General features: G+C 42.4%; 1 protein-coding gene across 2 annotated transcripts in view; it reads left to right on the forward strand.

Annotated features, from left to right (window-relative positions):
* The first annotated feature begins 746 nt into the window (after window positions 1–746).
* myh11 (myosin heavy chain 11) overlaps window positions 747–19,117 on the forward strand; it is a 165,603-nt gene continuing 147,232 nt past the window's right edge. For both annotated transcript variants that reach the window (XM_033040278.1, XM_033040277.1), the window contains exons 1-2: window positions 747–856; window positions 11,070–11,431. In XM_033040278.1, coding sequence (XP_032896169.1) covers window positions 11,084–11,431 — 348 coding nt within the window. In that variant the 5' untranslated portion in view covers window positions 747–856; window positions 11,070–11,083. The remainder of the gene's footprint in view (window positions 857–11,069; window positions 11,432–19,117) is intronic.

Consider the following 19,117-nt stretch of genomic DNA (forward strand, 5'->3'; position numbering starts at 1 on the left):
TTTCGGATGAAGGCGAGCTGACCAAGCAAAAGTACTCCTCGTGATTTAACACCATTAACGATGCGCTTACACAGGAGTTTCTACTCCTGATTAAGCATTGGACAGGCGCCTAAGTGGGCGACGGGGGGGGGGGAACAGGTGGCGGGGCAGAATATGGACAACCTTTGCAAATGGATAACCAGCAATGTCACTGCGACAAGGTCAAAATAAACTACCCTGACATTCGCCCCTAAACCTTAACGACAGCGAACTGGAAAAAAATATGCCTTTTCTCGCTGCATTTCAGTCTTCAGCAAACACAATGGGTACAACCTACAACCAATCGTAAAGTTAGTTCTGTGCAGGAAGGAACTGCAGCTGCTGGTTTAAACTGAAGGTAGACACAAAATGCTGGAGTAACTGAGCGGGACAGGCAGCATCTCTAGAGAGAAGAAATGGGTGACGTTTCGGGTCGGGACCCTTCTTCAGAGTTAGTCTCGTGGTAAGTTTGGTAAAGTTAGTTATGTCTTTAAACCTTCTTAAAGTTAGTTATACTTTTTAAGTCATAAATCTACACATCTGCGTGATATATACTTGACCATTATACATTACTACACACAATGTTGCAAGATATGAAGTAGTAACAAGCATTGATAACAGAGATAGGTTCAAAACCGCTAGCTACTTGAAGTCTATGGCCGAAGTTCTGTCAAGTGGGAGGAGCAGTCCCGCCCTGTGTAATTCCGGGCGCTCCTGTTAAATAGTGAGAGACGGGGGGGCACCGCTTACTCGGTCTCTTCCTACTGTATGCAGGCGGTTCTTCTCCAGGGCACTTACATTCGGACTCTCGCCAGCTTTCTTGCATAGCCAGTCTTCAGTAAGTCTTTTTGTCAAACATGCTTTTGCTTGTATCGAAGAGTTAAGTTTATATCGAGGTTAAAGAAATTGAGCAATGTTATCCTGTTGCGTGCATGTGATTTAAACTTGTAATACACCCATTGGTGAATACTAAAACAGCGACAATCCTCTGGTACAATAATCGCTGTTGTAAGGTAGACATAAAATGCTGGAGTAACTGAGCGGGCCAGGCAGCATCTCTGGAGAGAAGGAATAGATGACGTTTCGGGTTTCTGAAAGAAGGGTCTCGACCCGAAACGTCACCTATTCCTTCTCTCCAGAGATGCTGCCTGTCCCGCTGAGGCTGCTACTCCAGCGTTTTGTGTTCATCTCCGATTTAAACCAGCATCTGCAGTTCTTTCCTACGCAATCGCTGTTGCAATACGCGTGGTGATAGTGGTCACTGATACCGGGATCGGTAGATAGACTCAACAGTAATTCCTAATTACAGTAACTAATAATAAGTGTCAGGAACTGTTTAAGGGATAGTTAGCTGTTGACAATGAGGGGCGCAGTGATCAATAGTCAGGCCCGTATAGCCATAGAGGGCAGTCTTTTCTGTCATAGTCATAGATACTTTCATTGATAACGGGCATCCATATATAGAGTGTTGTGTAAGTGTCAAGGGGAGAAGACCGTACCTATGGTACATCTGGTTGAGGTAAGTCCCAGGTTAAGTGAGGAACAGCACAAAGACGCCTTCGTGTTCTTGACATTAAATATGGGGATATGGAATGTATGTACAAGCTGGAAATACACGAGAGTGCTGTTATTTTAGCATTCGTTCCCCACGCCACGGAGAAGAGGGGGTGGGGAAGGATATGGGAGGAAGTGTGAAACGGACTCGATGGCCAGAGTGGACAGACGGAGCAACATTGATAGCATCCAGATTGCAGAAATGCATGTATCGCGTGGGGTTTTCTTTCACAGAAGGTGAAAATTGTAAACACTTGTTTTAGAAAGTGCCTGTGTTTGAAACCGCCTAGATCCAATCAAAGTGCTGCATTTTGTTGGATCAACATCAATCCTTTCAGCGAAAGAACGAATTAGATCTGAAATTGTGTAAAGTGTGTCCGCAATTTACTATGCTGTCAGCAGCTGAGTGTATAGACATTGTGATTATGTAGACTTTTGTTTTAAGCTCTACTTGTTAAGCTCTCTCAGTTTGTACCTGCTGAAGAATTCCCGGTATTGGAGATTTCAGGTCCTGCATTTGCAACAGGAATGGATTAGATCTGAGCAGATAGTTAATTATCAGTAACGTTTAGAATATAAGCAAAGGGCGAATGACATTGAAGTTAACCAGCGAAGGATTACCACGTTGGCTGCTCAGGGAGCCTATCCTTATTTGATTAAAATGCCACTTGCTTGGCGGTTTGACGCGAGTCTCATTGCACTATTCCCTAAAAGGCGTTCACTTCAATTTGTTTGCAACTCGCCACTATTACGTCTCTCGGCAATCACTAGTTTGTGGAAACATGGCCATACATGGTAACGAATGGCGTGGAGCTATGGTTTATATTCTATATCATTCAGATCATGGGATTTAAACATTTAAAGACCCGTTGCAGCACCAAGCCTGCGACAATAACCACGGCAGCACATCAGAAGCCTGCGCACATTTAGCCTATTTAAACGCTCTGAAAGGGTATAGTTTGGAACAAATGAGGCACAGATTCAGCTTTTCCAACATATCCTGCTCACCTTATTCGATCATGTCAGATATTATCCATATATTCCCAGTGACTCCTCGTAATTTGCAAAACAAATCTTGCAACTATGTTCCTAATTTGCAAAAGTGAGCGTCATTAAGGCAGACTATCTTCAAAGCAGGGATTACTGTCAGAACAATTTTGCAGGACACGTCACGATGTTGAGTGATTTCAAGCAGTCGAGTGCACAAAACTTGGTCTCTTTCCACCCTCTTCACTTGCTGTTTGTTGAGAACATTGGGTCGAGTTTATACCGACAGATTCTCGCACTGTTTATACCTCACAAGTGAGGTGTAGTTTGATGACATAATTGTTGAATTATTGTAATGGACTTTTCTGCATTGTAACATTATTTTCCTCTAGTTTTTCATTTTCGGGTAATGCAATTACACATCTACTTTTGGTTGTACATTATGTAACTCGTATACAAAACCAACCCAGACACAAAATGCTGGAGTTACTCAACGGAACAGGCAGCATCTCTGGAGAGAAGGAATGGGTGACGTTTCTTATTCCTTCTCTCCAGAGCTGCTGCCTGTCCCGCTGAGTTACTCCAGCTTTTGTGTTTAAACCAGCTTCGGTTTAAACCAGCATCTGCAGTTCCTTCCTATACATGTATCTACCTCTTTGGTGACCCGCGGACTATCCTTGATCGGACTTTGCTGGCTTCATCTTGCACTGAATGGTATATGTATCTATACACTGTAAATGGCTCGATTGTAATCATGTATTGTCTTTCCGTTGACTGGTTAGCACACAACATAAGCTTTTCACTGTACCTCGGTACACGTGACAATAAACTAAACTAAACTAAACTATACAAAACCAACCTGATGCTTACAAGCCTTGCAACGCCCTTCTGGAGGCGATCTCGCATTAACTGGAGCCAGGACCAAGCAGTTTAAAAGTGATCATCTGCATTCCTTCAAACTTCGTACAGTATAACCATATAACAATTACAGCACAGAAACAGGCCATCTCGGCCCTACAAGTCCGTGCCGAACAACTTTTTTCCCTTAGTCCCACCTGCCTGCACTCATACCATAACCCTCCATTCCCTTCTCATCCATATGCCTATCCAATTTATTTTTAAATGATACCAACGAACCTGCCTCCACCACTTCCACTGGAAGCTCATTCCACACCGCTACCACTCTCTGAGTAAAGAAGTTCCCCCTCATGTTACCCCTAAACTTCTGTCCCTTAATTCTGAAGTCATGTCCTCTTGTTTGAATCTTCCCTATTCTCAAAGGGAAAAGCTTGTCCACATCAACTCTGTCTATCCCTCTCATCATTTTAAAGACCTCTATCAAGTCCCCCCTTAACCTTCTGTGCTCCAGAGAATAAAGACCTAACTTATTCAACCTATCTCTGTAACTTAGTTGTTGAAACCCAGGCAACATTCTAGTAAATCTCCTCTGTACTCTCTCTATTTTGTTGACATCCTTCCTATAATTGGGCGACCAAAATTGTACACCATACTCCAGATTTGGTCTCACCAATGCCTTGTACAATTTTAACATTACATCCCAGCTTCTATACTCAATGCTCTGATTTATAAAGGCTAGCATACCAAAAGCTTTCTTTACCACCCTATCTATATGAGATTCCACCTTCAAGGAACTATGCACGGTTATTCCCAGATCCCTCTGTTCAACTGTATTCTTCAATTCCCTACCATTTACCATGTACGTCCTATTTTGATTTGTCCTGCCAAGGTGTAGCACCTCACATTTATCAGCATTAAACTCCATCTGCCATCTTTCAGCCCATTCTTCCAAATGGCCTAAATCACTCTGTAGACTTTGGAAATCCTCTTCATTATCCACAACACCCCCTATCTTGGTATCATCTGCATACTAATCCAATTTACCACACCTTCATCCAGATCATTGATGTACATGACAAACAACAAAGGACCCAACACAGATCCCTGAGGCACGCCACTAGTCACCTGCCTCCAACCCGACAAACAGCCATCCACCATTACCCTCTGGCTTCTCCCATTCAGCCACTGTTGAATCCATCTTGCTGCTCCTGCATTTATACCCAACAGTTGAACCTTCTTAACCAACCTTCCATGAGGAACCTTGTCAAAGGCCTTACTAAAGTCCATATAGACAACATCCACTGCTTTACCCTCGTCAATTTCCCTAGTAACCTCTTCAAAAAATTCAAGAAGATTAGTCAAACATGACCTTCCAGGCACAAATCCATGTTGACTGTTCCTAATCAGACCCTGTTTATCCAGATGCTTATATATATTATCTCTAAGTATCTTTTCCATTAATTTGCCCACCACTGAAGTCAAACTAACAGGTCTATAAGGGAGTCTGAAGAAGGGTTTCGGCCCGAAACGTCGCCTATTTCCTTCGCTCCATAGATGCTGCTGCACCCGCTGAGTTTCCCCAGCAATTTTGTGTACCCCAGGTCTATAATTGTTAGGTTTACTCTTAGAACCCTTTTTAAACAATGGAACCACATTCGCAGTACGCCAATCCTCGGGGACTATTCCCGTTTCTAATGACATTTGAAATATTTCTGTCATAGCCCCGGCTATTTCTACACTAACTTCCCTCAATGTCCTAGGGAATATCTTGTCAGGACCTGGAGACTTATCCACTTTTATATTTTTCAAAAGTGTCAGTAATTCTTTTACTTAGCAGGATACTTGTTTGCTTCCATTAATCCAAAGACCATGCACGAAGTATCACAGGAAGCTGGATTGTACCCCGCCCAAACATACCTGTACATCGAGTGATAATTTGCCACGATCCTTGCAACCATGTGATTAGTTATACTAATTATAGACATAAAATGCTGGAGTAACTCAGCGGGACAGGCAGCATCTCTGGAGAGAAGAATGGGTAACATTTCACATCGAGACCCTTCTTTAGACGAAACGTCACCCACTGCTCTCCAAAGATGCTGCCTGACCCACTGAGTTACTCCAGCATTTTGTGTCCAGCTTCGGTGTAAACCAGCATCAGCAGTTTACATTTATCTGCAGGTCTGAAGAAGAGTCTCGACCCAAAATATCACCTATTCCTTTTCTCCAGAGATGCTGCCTGTCTCACTGAATTACTCCAGCTTTTTGTGTCTATCTTCAGTTTAAACCAGCATCTGCAGTTCCTTCCTACAGCTTTACTAATTATACCAGTTATACTAGTTATACTAATCACAATGAGCACTTCATGTCATAAGCACAAGCCTGAAACTTCCAGCCACAGTATAACGGCCCCTTAAATACCAACCAAGCAGTGCATTCCTACTCTTCATAGAAATGCTCCCTCAGAAGAAGCTGCTTCAGGTAAGACCCTGCACCATGTACACGCATTAGGGTAAGACAACACTGACACAGATACTTCAATGAACAGAGTAACTCCATATTTTGAAATTGTTTTAATCATTCAATTAAATGTAGGCATCATTACATTTGGTGCCAATTCCCAAATATATTAAGAATGACAGCAAACTTACAAAGTGATACCTATGGTGTCTGGGTTGGAGGGCAAATCAGAAGTGGCAAACAATGTTGCAGCAAGTGCAAGGTGAGGGAGATAGTATCAAAGAAGTGTTAGTAAGTTATTGCAATATACTTTGTTGAATGTGCACATTGCGGGCGAGGTTGTGGTGGTGGAGATGATAAAGAGTTAAAGTGGTGGATGTGAGGTTAACTAGCCTTTGACTAGTTTCAAGTAACCCTTGCATTCCCTCTCTCCCTCCCACCCTAGTCGCCCTACTAGTTCCACTGTACCATCCTTGTATCCTTTCATTAACCATATAACCATATAACCATATAACAATTACAGCACGGAAACAGGCCATCTCGGCCCTACAAGTCCGTGCCGAACAACTTTTTTCCCTTAGTCCCACCTGCCTGCACTCATACCATAACCCTCCATTCCCTTCTCATCCATATGCCTATCCAATTTATTTTTAAATGATACCAACGAACCTGCCGCCACCACTTCCACTGGAAGCTCATTCCACACCGCCACCACTCTGAGTAAAGAAGTTCCCCCTCATGTTACCCCTAAACCTCTGTCCCTTAATTCTGAAGTCATGTCCTCTTGTTTGAATCTTCCCTATTCTCAAAGGGAAAAGCTTGATCACATCAACTCTGTCTATCCCTCTCATCATTTTAAAGACCTCTATCAAGTCCCCCCTTAACCTTCTGCGCTCCAGAGAATAAAGACCTAACTTATTCAACCTATCTCTGTAACTTAGTTGTTGAAACCCAGGCAACATTCTAGTAAATCTCCTCTGTACTCTCTCTATTTTGTTGACATCCTTCCTATAATTGGGCGACCAAAATTGTACACCATACTCCAGATTTGGTCTCACCAATGCCTTGTACAATTTTAACATTACATCCCAGCTTCTATACTCATTATCATCTCTTCCCCAGCCAAGTAAAGGCCATTATGGGCACCACCCTTCCTGGGTCATCTGAAGCTAGCCCTGCTTTGTTCTGGCCTTTTTTTACCTCTAGTTCCCTCTCCTCTGCTTTCAGTCTGAAGAAGCATCCTGACCCGTAACATCACCCATTCCTTTTCTCCAGAGATGCTGCATGACCCGCTGAGTTACTCCAGCTCTTTATGTCTATCTTTGACTTGCATGATGTCAGATGTCTTGATTGTTGTTGGAACTGCAGGCAGATTAGTTGTTGCACTCCTGATTTGGACATTTTGCCTTTGTGCATCTGGAAGTGTGTCAAAAGCCACAGATCTTGAAGTCTTTATCCTCCTTTGGTAGACGATAATTTATATGGCTAGTCCAGTTAAGTGTCAGGTCAATGCTAATCCTTAAAATCTAAGAACAAAAAGTAACGCTGCAGATACTTAGCGGATCAGGCAACATATGAAGAGGGAGAGACACCATTCACATTTCCGTCAGTGACTTTTCATAAGAACTTCCTTGCTCCGATAATACTCCCTGGCCCCGAATTGTTATTGACAGGGAATTTGGCAATGGTTAAATAGCAGAACAACTTGAGAGTCTCCCTTATTGAAACTGGGTACTTTTATTGGAATTTGTGAGGTTAGAATGTAACTTATCACCTCCAACCTAAACAGTTCAGGTCTTGCTGTTTACCTTGCTTTGTTGCTTCATTATCGGAAGAGATGTGAGTACATTTAAATGCCATGCAGCAAATAATCTCACTTCTTAGACAGTCAGAACCTTTTTTTATCAGAATGGAAATGTTAAAGACTAGAGAGCAGAGACTTACAGTGGGAGGGTCAATATTTAAAGGAGACATGTGAGGCAAGTTTGGTGACGTGCGAGGGAAGACGCAGAGATTGGTGGATGCCTGAAAGCGGTGGTGGTGGACGTAGATACAATAACGACATTTAAGAGACTTTCAGACAGGCAGATGGACATGCAGGGAATAGGGGGATATTGCTCCTGCGCAGGTAGAGGAGATTACTTTAACTTGCCATCATGTTCTGCATGGACATTGCGGGCCGAAGGGCCAGCTCCTGAACTGTTCTCTGTTCTGTGCTCTGATTTTACACAAAAAGGCATTGATGATGCACCCGAAAGCCAACGAGCATGAGGAATATCTGCAACAATGAGAGCTAATTAACCTCAACAATCAGTAGGAAGTATGCAGAACAGATTCACTAAAATTATACCAAGGATTACAGGCTCAAGTAATCTGGAAAGACTGGAGGAATTTACGCTTAGTTATGAGACAAGGATGATTGAGAGTGCAGATTATATCTCCTCTGAAGAGTATTTACTTTCATTGATGTACAGATTATAAGCAATACTGCACAACATGTATGCAAATGTGGTTAACCTATTGCCCGCTGGATCTGTGCACCGTTAAACATATCCAAGCAGGAGTTAAATTAACAGAGTCAACATTTCTGCAAGTAATGAGAACACTTAAGTTTGAACTCTGCTGGAAACACAGCATTTTCCGTTGAAGTAAGCATTCCAAATCTGTATGCATTTTCTTGTTGCCCATATTGGCCCCATCATGGATTAGTTTAGCAAAATATTGAAGTGAAGTTCACAGGACAGGTCACATCACACAGATGGGATCTTAGTGAAACAACCAAGCAACAGTATTTGTGGCCACATGCCTTTAGCACAACATCAGACAATATCTACTGAAATATAAATACAGAGCATGAGATTTAAAGCCCGTAGAATATATTTACATTCACAACAGAGGAAATAGCATCCATTTTATTTCCAAACATATACAATGAATCATAATTTACTTCAGTTCCAGTTATGCATCAATTCTAGACATGTACTTCATAGTCAACTTTAATTTTTGTCCATTTAATGTATGTGAAGCTCTCTGGCAAGATAAGCATTTAATGACCATCCCAAATTGCCGGAGAGAATTCGATGTTGAGCTTTCTTTCTGGGATGGGATGATTTCTCTGATGAACGTACCCCCACATGCCTTTAGGCAGGCAGTTTCATTTGTAATGCCAAGCATCAAGAGCCAAGAGAGAGTCGAGAGTGTTTGATTATCATGTGTCGGAAGGAACTGCAGATGCTAATTTACACTGAAGATAGACACAAAATGCTGGAGTAACTCAGCGGGACAGGCCGGATCTCTGGAGAGAAGGAATAGATGACGCTTCAGGTCTGAATAAAGGTCTCAACGCGAAATGTCACCCATCCCTTCTCTCTAGAGATGCTGGGGAGTGGTGGGGACTTATGATGGATCGGGCAGTGTCTACCATTCTCTGTAATCTCCTTCATTTCTGGGTATTCGAGTTGCCGAACCAGACTGTGATGCAACCAGTCAGTACACTCTCTACACCTGTGGATTCTCAATAGGGTATCCATCGACATAACAAATCTCCCGAATCTTTGAAGGCAGTAGAGGCATTAATGAGCTGTCCTTGCGATTGCATCAATGTGCGTGGCCCAGGACAGATCTTCAGAAATATACATGCCCAGGAACCTGAAGTTGTGGAGACTCTCCATCATCATCCTGTCGATGAAGACAGGTTCATGGAACCTTAGCTTTCCCCTTCTGAAGTCAACGATCAGTTCCTTGGTCTTGTTAGTGTTGAGAGCAAGATTATTGTTCCGGCACCATTCAATCAGATTTTCTGATTCATTATTATCTGTATTTTGTCCATCAACGGTGGTATCAGTGGTAAATATAAGAATACTGGTGAAATTATGTCAGGCTACACTCCCATGGGGATAAAGAGAGTTGAGCAGAGGACTGAGCACAGGGCTGCTCTTGTGCTGATTTTTATCAAGAAGGAAGTGGTGTTGCCAATTCATACTGATTGTGGTCTGCCTGTGACCAGGTCAAGGATCCAGTCATGTAGGCAAGAACAGAGTGTGTAGAGGATGATGGTGTTGAGTCAATGAACAACAGCCTGATGGATGTCTTATTGTCCAAGTGGTCCAGTGCAGAGTGAAGAGCCAGCGAGATTGCATCACACGTTGATCTATTGGATGGTAGATGAATTGTAATGGGCCCATGTCTGTACAAAGCATGGCACATTCAGCAAAACAATGCTTTGATCTTGGAAGTACATTTATTTGGATGTGTGATTTTAGTCCTAGTCTTTATTCCTGCACACCCCAACGCAAAAAATAAGAATTGCACATTTAAATTTACACAGCCAATTAATAAAGAACTATATAAACCAATTTGTTTTACTCAATACCTAAGCATTTTAATTTTGAATTTGCACTCTCAAGGGTCTATTGTTCTCAAAATTACCTCACTCCATATAATAAATTGTTGGTTTTTAGTGTAATTCTTTTCTTGTATAATAGAGTTGTTACCAGTTTAAGATTAAGTAAATTAAGTATAGGAAGGAAATGTTATCAATTCATGCCACCATTTTACAACCATTGCTCGAACTATACATGGGGCCATCTCTGTCATCACCATGCTCAATTAATACATTAGGCATTGTTTTAAAATGAGTATCAACTAAATGTACAGATAATCCAAATACCTAGGAAATAAAATGAATTATTCTATTATTATATCACAGAGGTTGATCCAAGACCACTTTGAGACCAGTACCTGTTTAGAAAAGTTTAACCCTTGAATTACATTGCTTACTTGTGCAGGAAGGAACTGCAGATTCTGTTTTAAACCGAAGGTGGACACAAAAAGCTGGAGTAACTCAGCGGGACAGGCAGCATCTCTGGAGAGAAGGAATGGGTGATGTTTCAGACCCAGTCTGAAGAAGGGTCTCGACCTGAAACGTCACCCATTTCTTCCCTCCAGAGATGCTGTCTGTACTGCTGAGCTACTCCAGTTTTTTTGTATCTTACGTGGCTTACTTCACTGAAACAAATCAAAAGAAAAAGGACGCTGGTTCCAAAGTGGGACAGTAAATTGTTTTGTCAGATTAAGGGCAAGATAGAAAAGATTAAAACAAATTATATTATTCTTGCATTGGTCCATGTAACATGGTCAGGTTTCTTATCATTGAATAATATGTAAGTAACTATTTTAAATTATTTTGACAGGTCATTAGAGCATAATGGCACAGAAATCTGGCAGCCAGGCTGGAGACGCCGATTCCTTTCTCTTTGTGGACAAGTCCTTCGCCAGTTCATTGGCTCAAGCTGACTGGGCAGCGAAGAAATTGGTGTGGGTGCCTTCAGACCGCAATGGCTTTGAAGCTGCAAGCATCAAGGAAGAAAAAGGGGATGAAGTCATTGTTGAATTAATGGAAAATGGGAAGAAAGTTACAATTAACAAAGACGATATCCAGAAGATGAACCCCCCAAAGTTCTCCAAAGTGGAGGACATGGCGGAACTGACTTGCCTGAATGAAGCATCAGTGCTGCATAATCTGAGGGAACGTTATTTCTCAGGACTTATCTATGTGAGTAAGCCATTCACTTCTTCTGTGTACCTAATAATACAGTCAGTTGGAGTACCCGTACAATATGATACGATATAACTTTATTTATCCCAGGAGGGAAATTGGTCAGCCAACACAAATGAAACATGAAATTAAAGTGACAAGTGGAAAGTCCAGGATTGGGGATGTGCAAAGATTAGGGAGGAGCGGGTGGGGTGGGGTGGGGGGGGGGGGGGGGAGGAGGGGGGGGTTGGGGGTAGGGAAGAAAGTCTACCCCTCGACAGAAGGGGGAGGATTTGTACAGCTTGATAGCCAGAGGGAAAAAGGATCTCCTGTGGCGTTCTGTACAGCTACCAAACATCCCAATCAAACATTAGACATGGCACGTCAAAACTGACAAGGGAGAAAATTAAGTTCTCGAAACTAAAATGATAATACATTTGCAGATGACAAGAAATATAAATCAAAGGAAATCCTAATCTAAATTCTAACAATGGCCCTCATTATCTTATAAACCTTTGTATGATCATCCTTGGCCTCCTACACTCCAGTGAGAACAAACCCAATCGATCCAATCTCTCCTTGTAATTGAAGCCCACCATTCCAGGCAACTTCTTGTTGAATCCCTTCTGCACTTTTCCAATGCTACCACACCTTTTCCTGTAGAATGGTGGCCAGAACAAAGCAAATACGTCTTAACAAATGTCTTCACAGCATCAACGTGACATCCCAATTCTTATACTCAATTTCCCGGCCTATGAAAGCAAGCATGCAAAATGCCTTCCTCTATATTCTGCTCTATCTTCCTGCATCACAATTTTAAGGGAATTATGAACTTGCACCCCAAGGTCTCTCTGTACATTAACAATTCTAAGATCCTTGCCATTTACTGCAATGTCTCAAAATGTCTTGATTAAATTCCACCCAATGTACCAGCTCCTGTGTTCCTCTCTATCATAGAAACATAGAAACATAGAAAATAGGTGCAGGAGTAGGTCATTCGGCCCTTCGAGCATGCACCGCCATTCAATATGATCATGGCTGATCATCCAACTCAATATCCTGTACCTGCCTTCTCTCCACTTCATAAGTTACCTAGATAAGAAACAACAATGATCCCAGTGTGAATCCCTGTGGTACACCGCTGGCTACAGGCTTTTTAGTTTTTAGTTTAGTTTAGAGATACAGTGCGGAAACAGGCCATTTTGCCCACCGAGTCTGCTGCGACCAGTGATCCCTGCACATTAACACCATCCTACACACACCAGGGATAATTGACACTTATACCAAGCCAATTAACCTACAAATCTCTTCGTCTGTGGAGTGTGGGAGGAAACCTAAGATCTCGGAAAAAACCCACGCGGTCACAGGGAGAACGTACAAACTACCTACAAACAGCACCCGTAGTCTGGTTCGAACCCGGGTCTCCGGTGCTGCAAGCGCTGTAAGGCGGCAATTCTACCGCTGTGCCACCGTGCTGCCCTAAGTTAGAAAACTAGGCTTCAAGTTAGAAAATCAACCATCCACCTCCTCTACACTCTGCCTCCTATCACCCAGTTAATTTTGCATCCAGTTTGCCAACACAGCTCAGGTCCCAAGTGCTTTAAGCTCTGGACCAGCCTTGTGCACGGGTCATTGTTAAAGTCCATGTACATCTACTACATCTACTCCCCTGCCTCTATTCTTCTCAGTTACTCCCACAAAAACTGATCCGTAATGTGAATCAGCTTTTCCCTTGCACAAAACCACACCAGCTTCTACTAATGAGTGTTTGCATTTCAAATTAAAGTGCTTTAGAATGTTCTCAATAAATTCCTTACTACTAATGTAAGACTCACTGGACGTTTTGAATAAGGGAACAACATTTCCCTGACGAAGGGTCTTGATCCGAAATGTCACCCATTTCTTCTCTCCAGAGATGCTGCCTGTCCCACTGAGTTACTCCAGCTTTTTGTGTCTATCTTTGGTTTAAACCAACATTTGCAGTTCCTTCCTAAAGATTTCCTATGCTCCTGTCCTCTTTTACATCACCCAAGGCCAATGAAGAGACAAAAATCTCCAGCAGAGCCAATCTCATCCCTTGCTTCTCTCAGCATCCTGGAATAGATTCTTGAGGTGTAAGAAACTGCAGATGCTGAATGCTGAGTAAAACACTAAAGTGCGATAGGAACTCAGTGGGTCAGGAAGCATCTGGAGAGGAAATGAACAGGTGAAGTTTTGGTTCAGGACCCTTTTTCAGACTGATTAAAGTAGGGAGGAAAAAGCTGGAGAAGAGAGGTGGTGGCATGACAAAGCAGGGCAAGTGATAGGTGGATACAGGTGAGGGGATTTGATTGGAAAACGACTGAAGTAAACGACTAAGGCAACAGGTAAAAGGAGACAAAACAGTGTCAGATACGAAGAGGAGAGTTGCAGTGAAATGTAAAGCCGGAGGGACGGATGTGCGTGGAAGGGGACAGGGAGAGGAAAGAGGAGGGATAAAGGGAAATGGTAACATTGAGGATGGGAGATGAGTGTTGAGGGGATAGGAGCAGGGAGGAGCATCAGGGTGGGTCTAGTGGGCATGGGAAAGAGGGAGCTGGGGAGTAGGTTGGAAAATTCAATGTCAATCCACCTAATGCGTCCCAATATCTCTAGGTTTCTTTAGAATGTGTCCCACATCCTCCTCTCTGGTACAGAGATGTCCAGAATAACAGTGCACTCCTCACCTAAACCCCTATATTCCACATCCTTCTGTCTGGTAAATACCGATTGAAAAGTATTCTCATCTTTACAACCCCATTTATATTTTCTCTCTTTCTCCCACAAATAAATCCCTACTTGGCTTCCAACTTTCTTCTTCATATATTTTCTGTCGCCTAAACTCTTGATGGCAAATGCCCCATAAGCACTGCTCAATGCTGCCTAGTTGAATGCAAACAGACATGCAACCAAACAGACAGGGGCGGCACGGTGGCACAATGATAGAGTTGCTGCGTTACAGCACCAGAGACCCGGGTTCGATCCAGACTACGAGTGCTGTCTGTACGCACTTTGTACGTTCTCCCCATGACCGCGTGGGTGTTTTTCCGGGATCTCTGATTTCCTCCCACACTCCAAAGACATACAGATTTTGTATAGGTTAATTGACTTCTGTAAATTGTCCCCAGCGTGTGATGGATAGTGTTAATGTGCAGGGATTGCAGGTCGGCGTGGGCTTGGTGGGTCAAAGGACCTGTTTTCACACTGTTTCTGTAAACTAAACTAATCTAAACTAAACTAAACCAAACTAAACTAAACTAAACTAAACTAAACATAAGCATTACAGTGACTAACTCTCAACAAGAGTATCTGCCCAAGTACACTAAGTTCAAACAGCTGAAGTGACCTACATGCAATGCAGTATTTCAGCAGCGGCTATCTCTCAACCATTGTATTATTAAGGAGTAAGTAAAAACCTTTGTGAGAACACACTGGGAGCAAACTACTTATTTTGTCTCCTTATCTAAACAATGATATACTCACCTCCAAAAGTGTGCACTAAAGTTTCACTCGATTGATTTCAGGAATGAAAGTGAAAGGAATAATTCTACATTTTATTCGAAGAATGAGAAATGAGCTGATTGAAATGTACACATTTTTTACAGTGGGCTTGACAGAGAATGTAATGAGAAACTCTTTCTCCTATTGTAGTTTAGAAATAGGATGACCCATCTCAATATGATGGTCTATTAATTAAGACAGAGATGAGATGGCACCATCTACAATGCTGAATTTTTAGAATTCTTTACCCTAGAAACTGAAGGGTTTCGACCCGTAACGTCACATATTCCTTTTCTCCAGAGATGCTGCCTGACCCGTTAAGTTACTCCAGCTTTTTGTGTCTAGCTTTAGGGAACTCTTTCCTGTAGCTTGTGTATACTTTCTCATCCAGTCACCCATTTGCAAGACCAGAGAACCATTTCAATCCTGCACACAGTGGCGGACTGGCCAGGGTGTCAGCTTGCCCGATGGCAAGTGGGCCCCTGATAGCAAGTGATGGCAAGCATTGTAGATATTTTTAGACCCAGTCTGCCACTGCCTGCACACTGTATGGAATCACATTGTCCACTCTATGACTGCTGTACAAAACATCCACAAGTCTTCATGGCTTCCTTTAAGTTTGAACAGGCTACATATTTTTAATAAACTTCTTCTGATGTCGACTCTGTTGATTCAACAGTACACGTCAGTATCCTGTTTACTTTGCTAATTGCTGCGTCGCAGAGCTTTGCATGCTAAATGCTAAAATAACAACCTTAATCTTCAAACTCATTTGAAGATGCCTTAGCTGGAGGGAGAACGTAGTACTGAAAATCCACAGACAAACAATCACCGTAAACATCTACTGGGGATCTCTGCCAGATGACATTGACTAAGACATGAAATGCTTTTAATGGCATGAAGAAAAGTAACAAAATAATCGGTATGGGCCCACACCTCAATGTTCTTTTCACCAAACCACCTTTTGTGAAGATTAGAAAAAGCTGCAAGACTCATACAGAGGGTTTTAATATCCAATCCACTGAATAAGAGGCTCACCTTTCATGCCATTCCAACAGCATTCCCATGGGTTCTGAACTGAGTTTATAAGAATGACTGGAAGAACCCTAATGGAAAACAGATCCTAGACTATCTGAAGAAGGGTCTCGACCTAGAACTGCAGCAGTGGCCCAGTGGCAGGCAGCCTCTGTTCACAGGCCTCTTGTGGTTGTCCAACCTGCTCGTCTGGAGCCCAATACGATGCTGCACAAAGGGTCCATCTTCAAGTCCTGTTTTGAGAAGCAGGGAGCTATGAGGCCATCCCTAAAGCTTCAATTACAGCTCTTCACCTCAACAGATAGCCTCTCCCAAAAAGGATGCTCTGTCTATGTCTGCCTTCCGTTGATAAACTTTGCTGCTTAATCAAATTAAATGTGACTTTAGTGTGAAGTTGGAACATTGTGAGAAAGCAGATGCATAGTATGATGTAGTTGATAAACAATTCTTATTTAACAATAATAAATAAAAAATAATAAACTTTATGTCGGACTCAAGGTCCAGACAAGGGGAAACATTACATAAAAATGCATTGCATATTAAAAAATATCATAAAGTACATACAAAATCTTAGTATATCACTTATAAAAGCATCATAAATTATATATTCAAAAAAAAACACAATACATGAATTAAAATCCAGAATAAAAGAATGATCAATGTCCTACAATGAGACAATGATACCAGTGTCTCCACAACTGGGATTCGTAGCGTGTAGTGCTAAACCTTATGTTTGACAAGGCCACAATAATTACATTTTTAGAGTCATTTATCCTGCAAATGAATTTATGCAAATGATTTCTTAGGATAGCTTCTAAAGTACTGACTCCTGCAGCCACAAACATGTTACTAGGACTACACCATCTAGGTTTCCTTAGCAGTGTTCTCATGGCATCGTTATATGCCACCTTTAGTCTCTGCTAACTTGTCTTTCCATTGTCTTGTCAGAGTGAGGATCAGCGCAAATTGGAGGAACAGCACCTCATATTTTGCTTGGGCAGCTTACACCCCAGCGGTATAAACATTGACTTCTCTAACTTCGTAGCCCTTGCTTTCCCTCTCTCTCCATCCCCTCTCCCTTCCAAGTTCTCCCACCAGTCTTACTGTCTCCGACTGCATTATATCTCTGTCCCGCCCATTCCCCTGACATCGGTCTGAAGAAGGCTCCCAACTCAAAACGTCATCCATTCCTTCTCTCCAGAGATGCTGCCTGTCCCGCAGAGTTACTCCTGCATTTTGTGTCTAACATATCACTCAGATATGTTGCCACACTATATTCAACCTGGAAATTAATAAACTGATCAACCACCATCAACCTAGGCACCTAGGTCTGCTCAGGGCAGCACTAGTTGGTGACAATGCTTAGTTTTTATCAGTGCTATTTCCACACTGAGGATAATCTCCATCATCTGGTTTGGCACCTTATTGTGCTAAATGGATTGGATTCAGAACAGATTTCTCCGTTCAAATTTTACATCCACGAGCACATTCTTGGGATGGAAGTGATCCTCCCTTCTTGCCCTGAATAATTATGGAAGAGTCCATGTACAGCTGAACAACTAAATAGTCATAGAGTCATATAAATCAATAACATTCCTACTGCTACCAAGATGGCTCAAGGCTCTACCAATAATTTAATGTCCCACCAAATCTTATGCCTTGGCAAGATTGATTCAAAATAATTGTATCTTCTTAAAATGTCTTTCAGCACATGTTATTTCAAAAGCAGTGCTTTGATTACAGCCAGTGATGGCAGTAATAAAACCCTTTTCCGGTCATTAATTAGGATAGCATTTTTATGGACAGCACAGTGGCGCAGCAGCTGTCTCACAGTGCAGGAGACCCGGGTTTGATCCTGACCTCGGGTGCTGTTAGTGGAGCTTCAACGTTCTTCTTGTGACTGCATGTGTTTCCTCTGGGTGCTCCCATTTCCTCTCACTTCCCAAAGACATGCAGGTTTGTAGGTTTATTGGGTTGTGTAATTCGCCACTAGTGTGAAGGGAGTGGGTGGGAAAGTGGGATGACATAGAATCAGTGCGAAGGGGTGATCAGTGGTTGGCGTGGACTCGGTGGTTGGCATGGACTCGGTGGGCTGAAGAGCCTTTTTCCACACAGTATTTCTAAACTAAAGCAAAACAAACCAATCTACCAAACATTAGGTCTGCCATAATACCATTACTATCAACCAGTGATCGACCTTGTTACAATGAGGGGGGCTGATTGTAATGCCAACTACAGCAATAAGCATACCTAAAGATGAGGTTCCATCCTGGTCAAGGTGCACCACAGGACTATCTATACTCTAAACAGCCAACGCAGTAGCAATAAGTGGCACATCTCATGAATTGTGGTGAACAATGAAACAGTTAACAGGAGGCAGAGACTCCAACAATATCCCCATCCTTAATATTGACAGGGCCCAACACATGTATGTTTCCCTCTCCTTCCCCTTTCCCATGACTTTCAGTCTGAAGAAGGGACTCGATCCAAAACGTCACCCATTCCTTCGCTCCAGAGATGCTGCGTGTCCCGCTGAGTTACTCCAACATTTTGTGTCTATCTTCTGTTTTAACCAGCATCTGCAGTTCCTTCCTACACATTTCCTATGCTCCTGTCCTCTTTTACATCACTCAAGGCCAATGAAGATACAAAAATCTCCATCTGAGCCAATCTCATCTCTTGCTTCTCTCATCTCTCAGCATCCTGGAATAGATTCCTGAGGCACAAGAAACTGCAGATGCTGGAATCCCATGTAAAACACAAAGTGCAAGAGGAACAGTGGGTCAGGAAGCATCTGGAGAGGAAATGGACAAGTGCAGTTTTGGGTCAGGACATGAATGTTAATGTCAAGGCTGAAGCAGCTACAGTTTTGTATTGGGTGGATGATTCATTTTGGCTTCCTCCTGAGATCCCCACATAACTGAAGCAGTCATTGGTCATTACAGTTCACTTCATGTGATATCAAGAAATGGCTGAGAGCTTTGTGTAGTAGTTATAGGATTAAAATAGCCCTCACAAGATAGAAGAATGGACAACATGTATTTCCTTAACAGCCATTTGGACATACAAGGACCGTTAATGATTTTTGAAGCTCTCTGAGATTGTTAAGCAAATACAAGCAAGGTGCAAGGCAAATCTCACAGTGACCCA

Source organism: Amblyraja radiata, chromosome 22, assembly GCF_010909765.2.
Source record: "Amblyraja radiata isolate CabotCenter1 chromosome 22, sAmbRad1.1.pri, whole genome shotgun sequence".
NCBI classification, from domain to species: Eukaryota; Metazoa; Chordata; class Chondrichthyes; order Rajiformes; family Rajidae; genus Amblyraja; species Amblyraja radiata.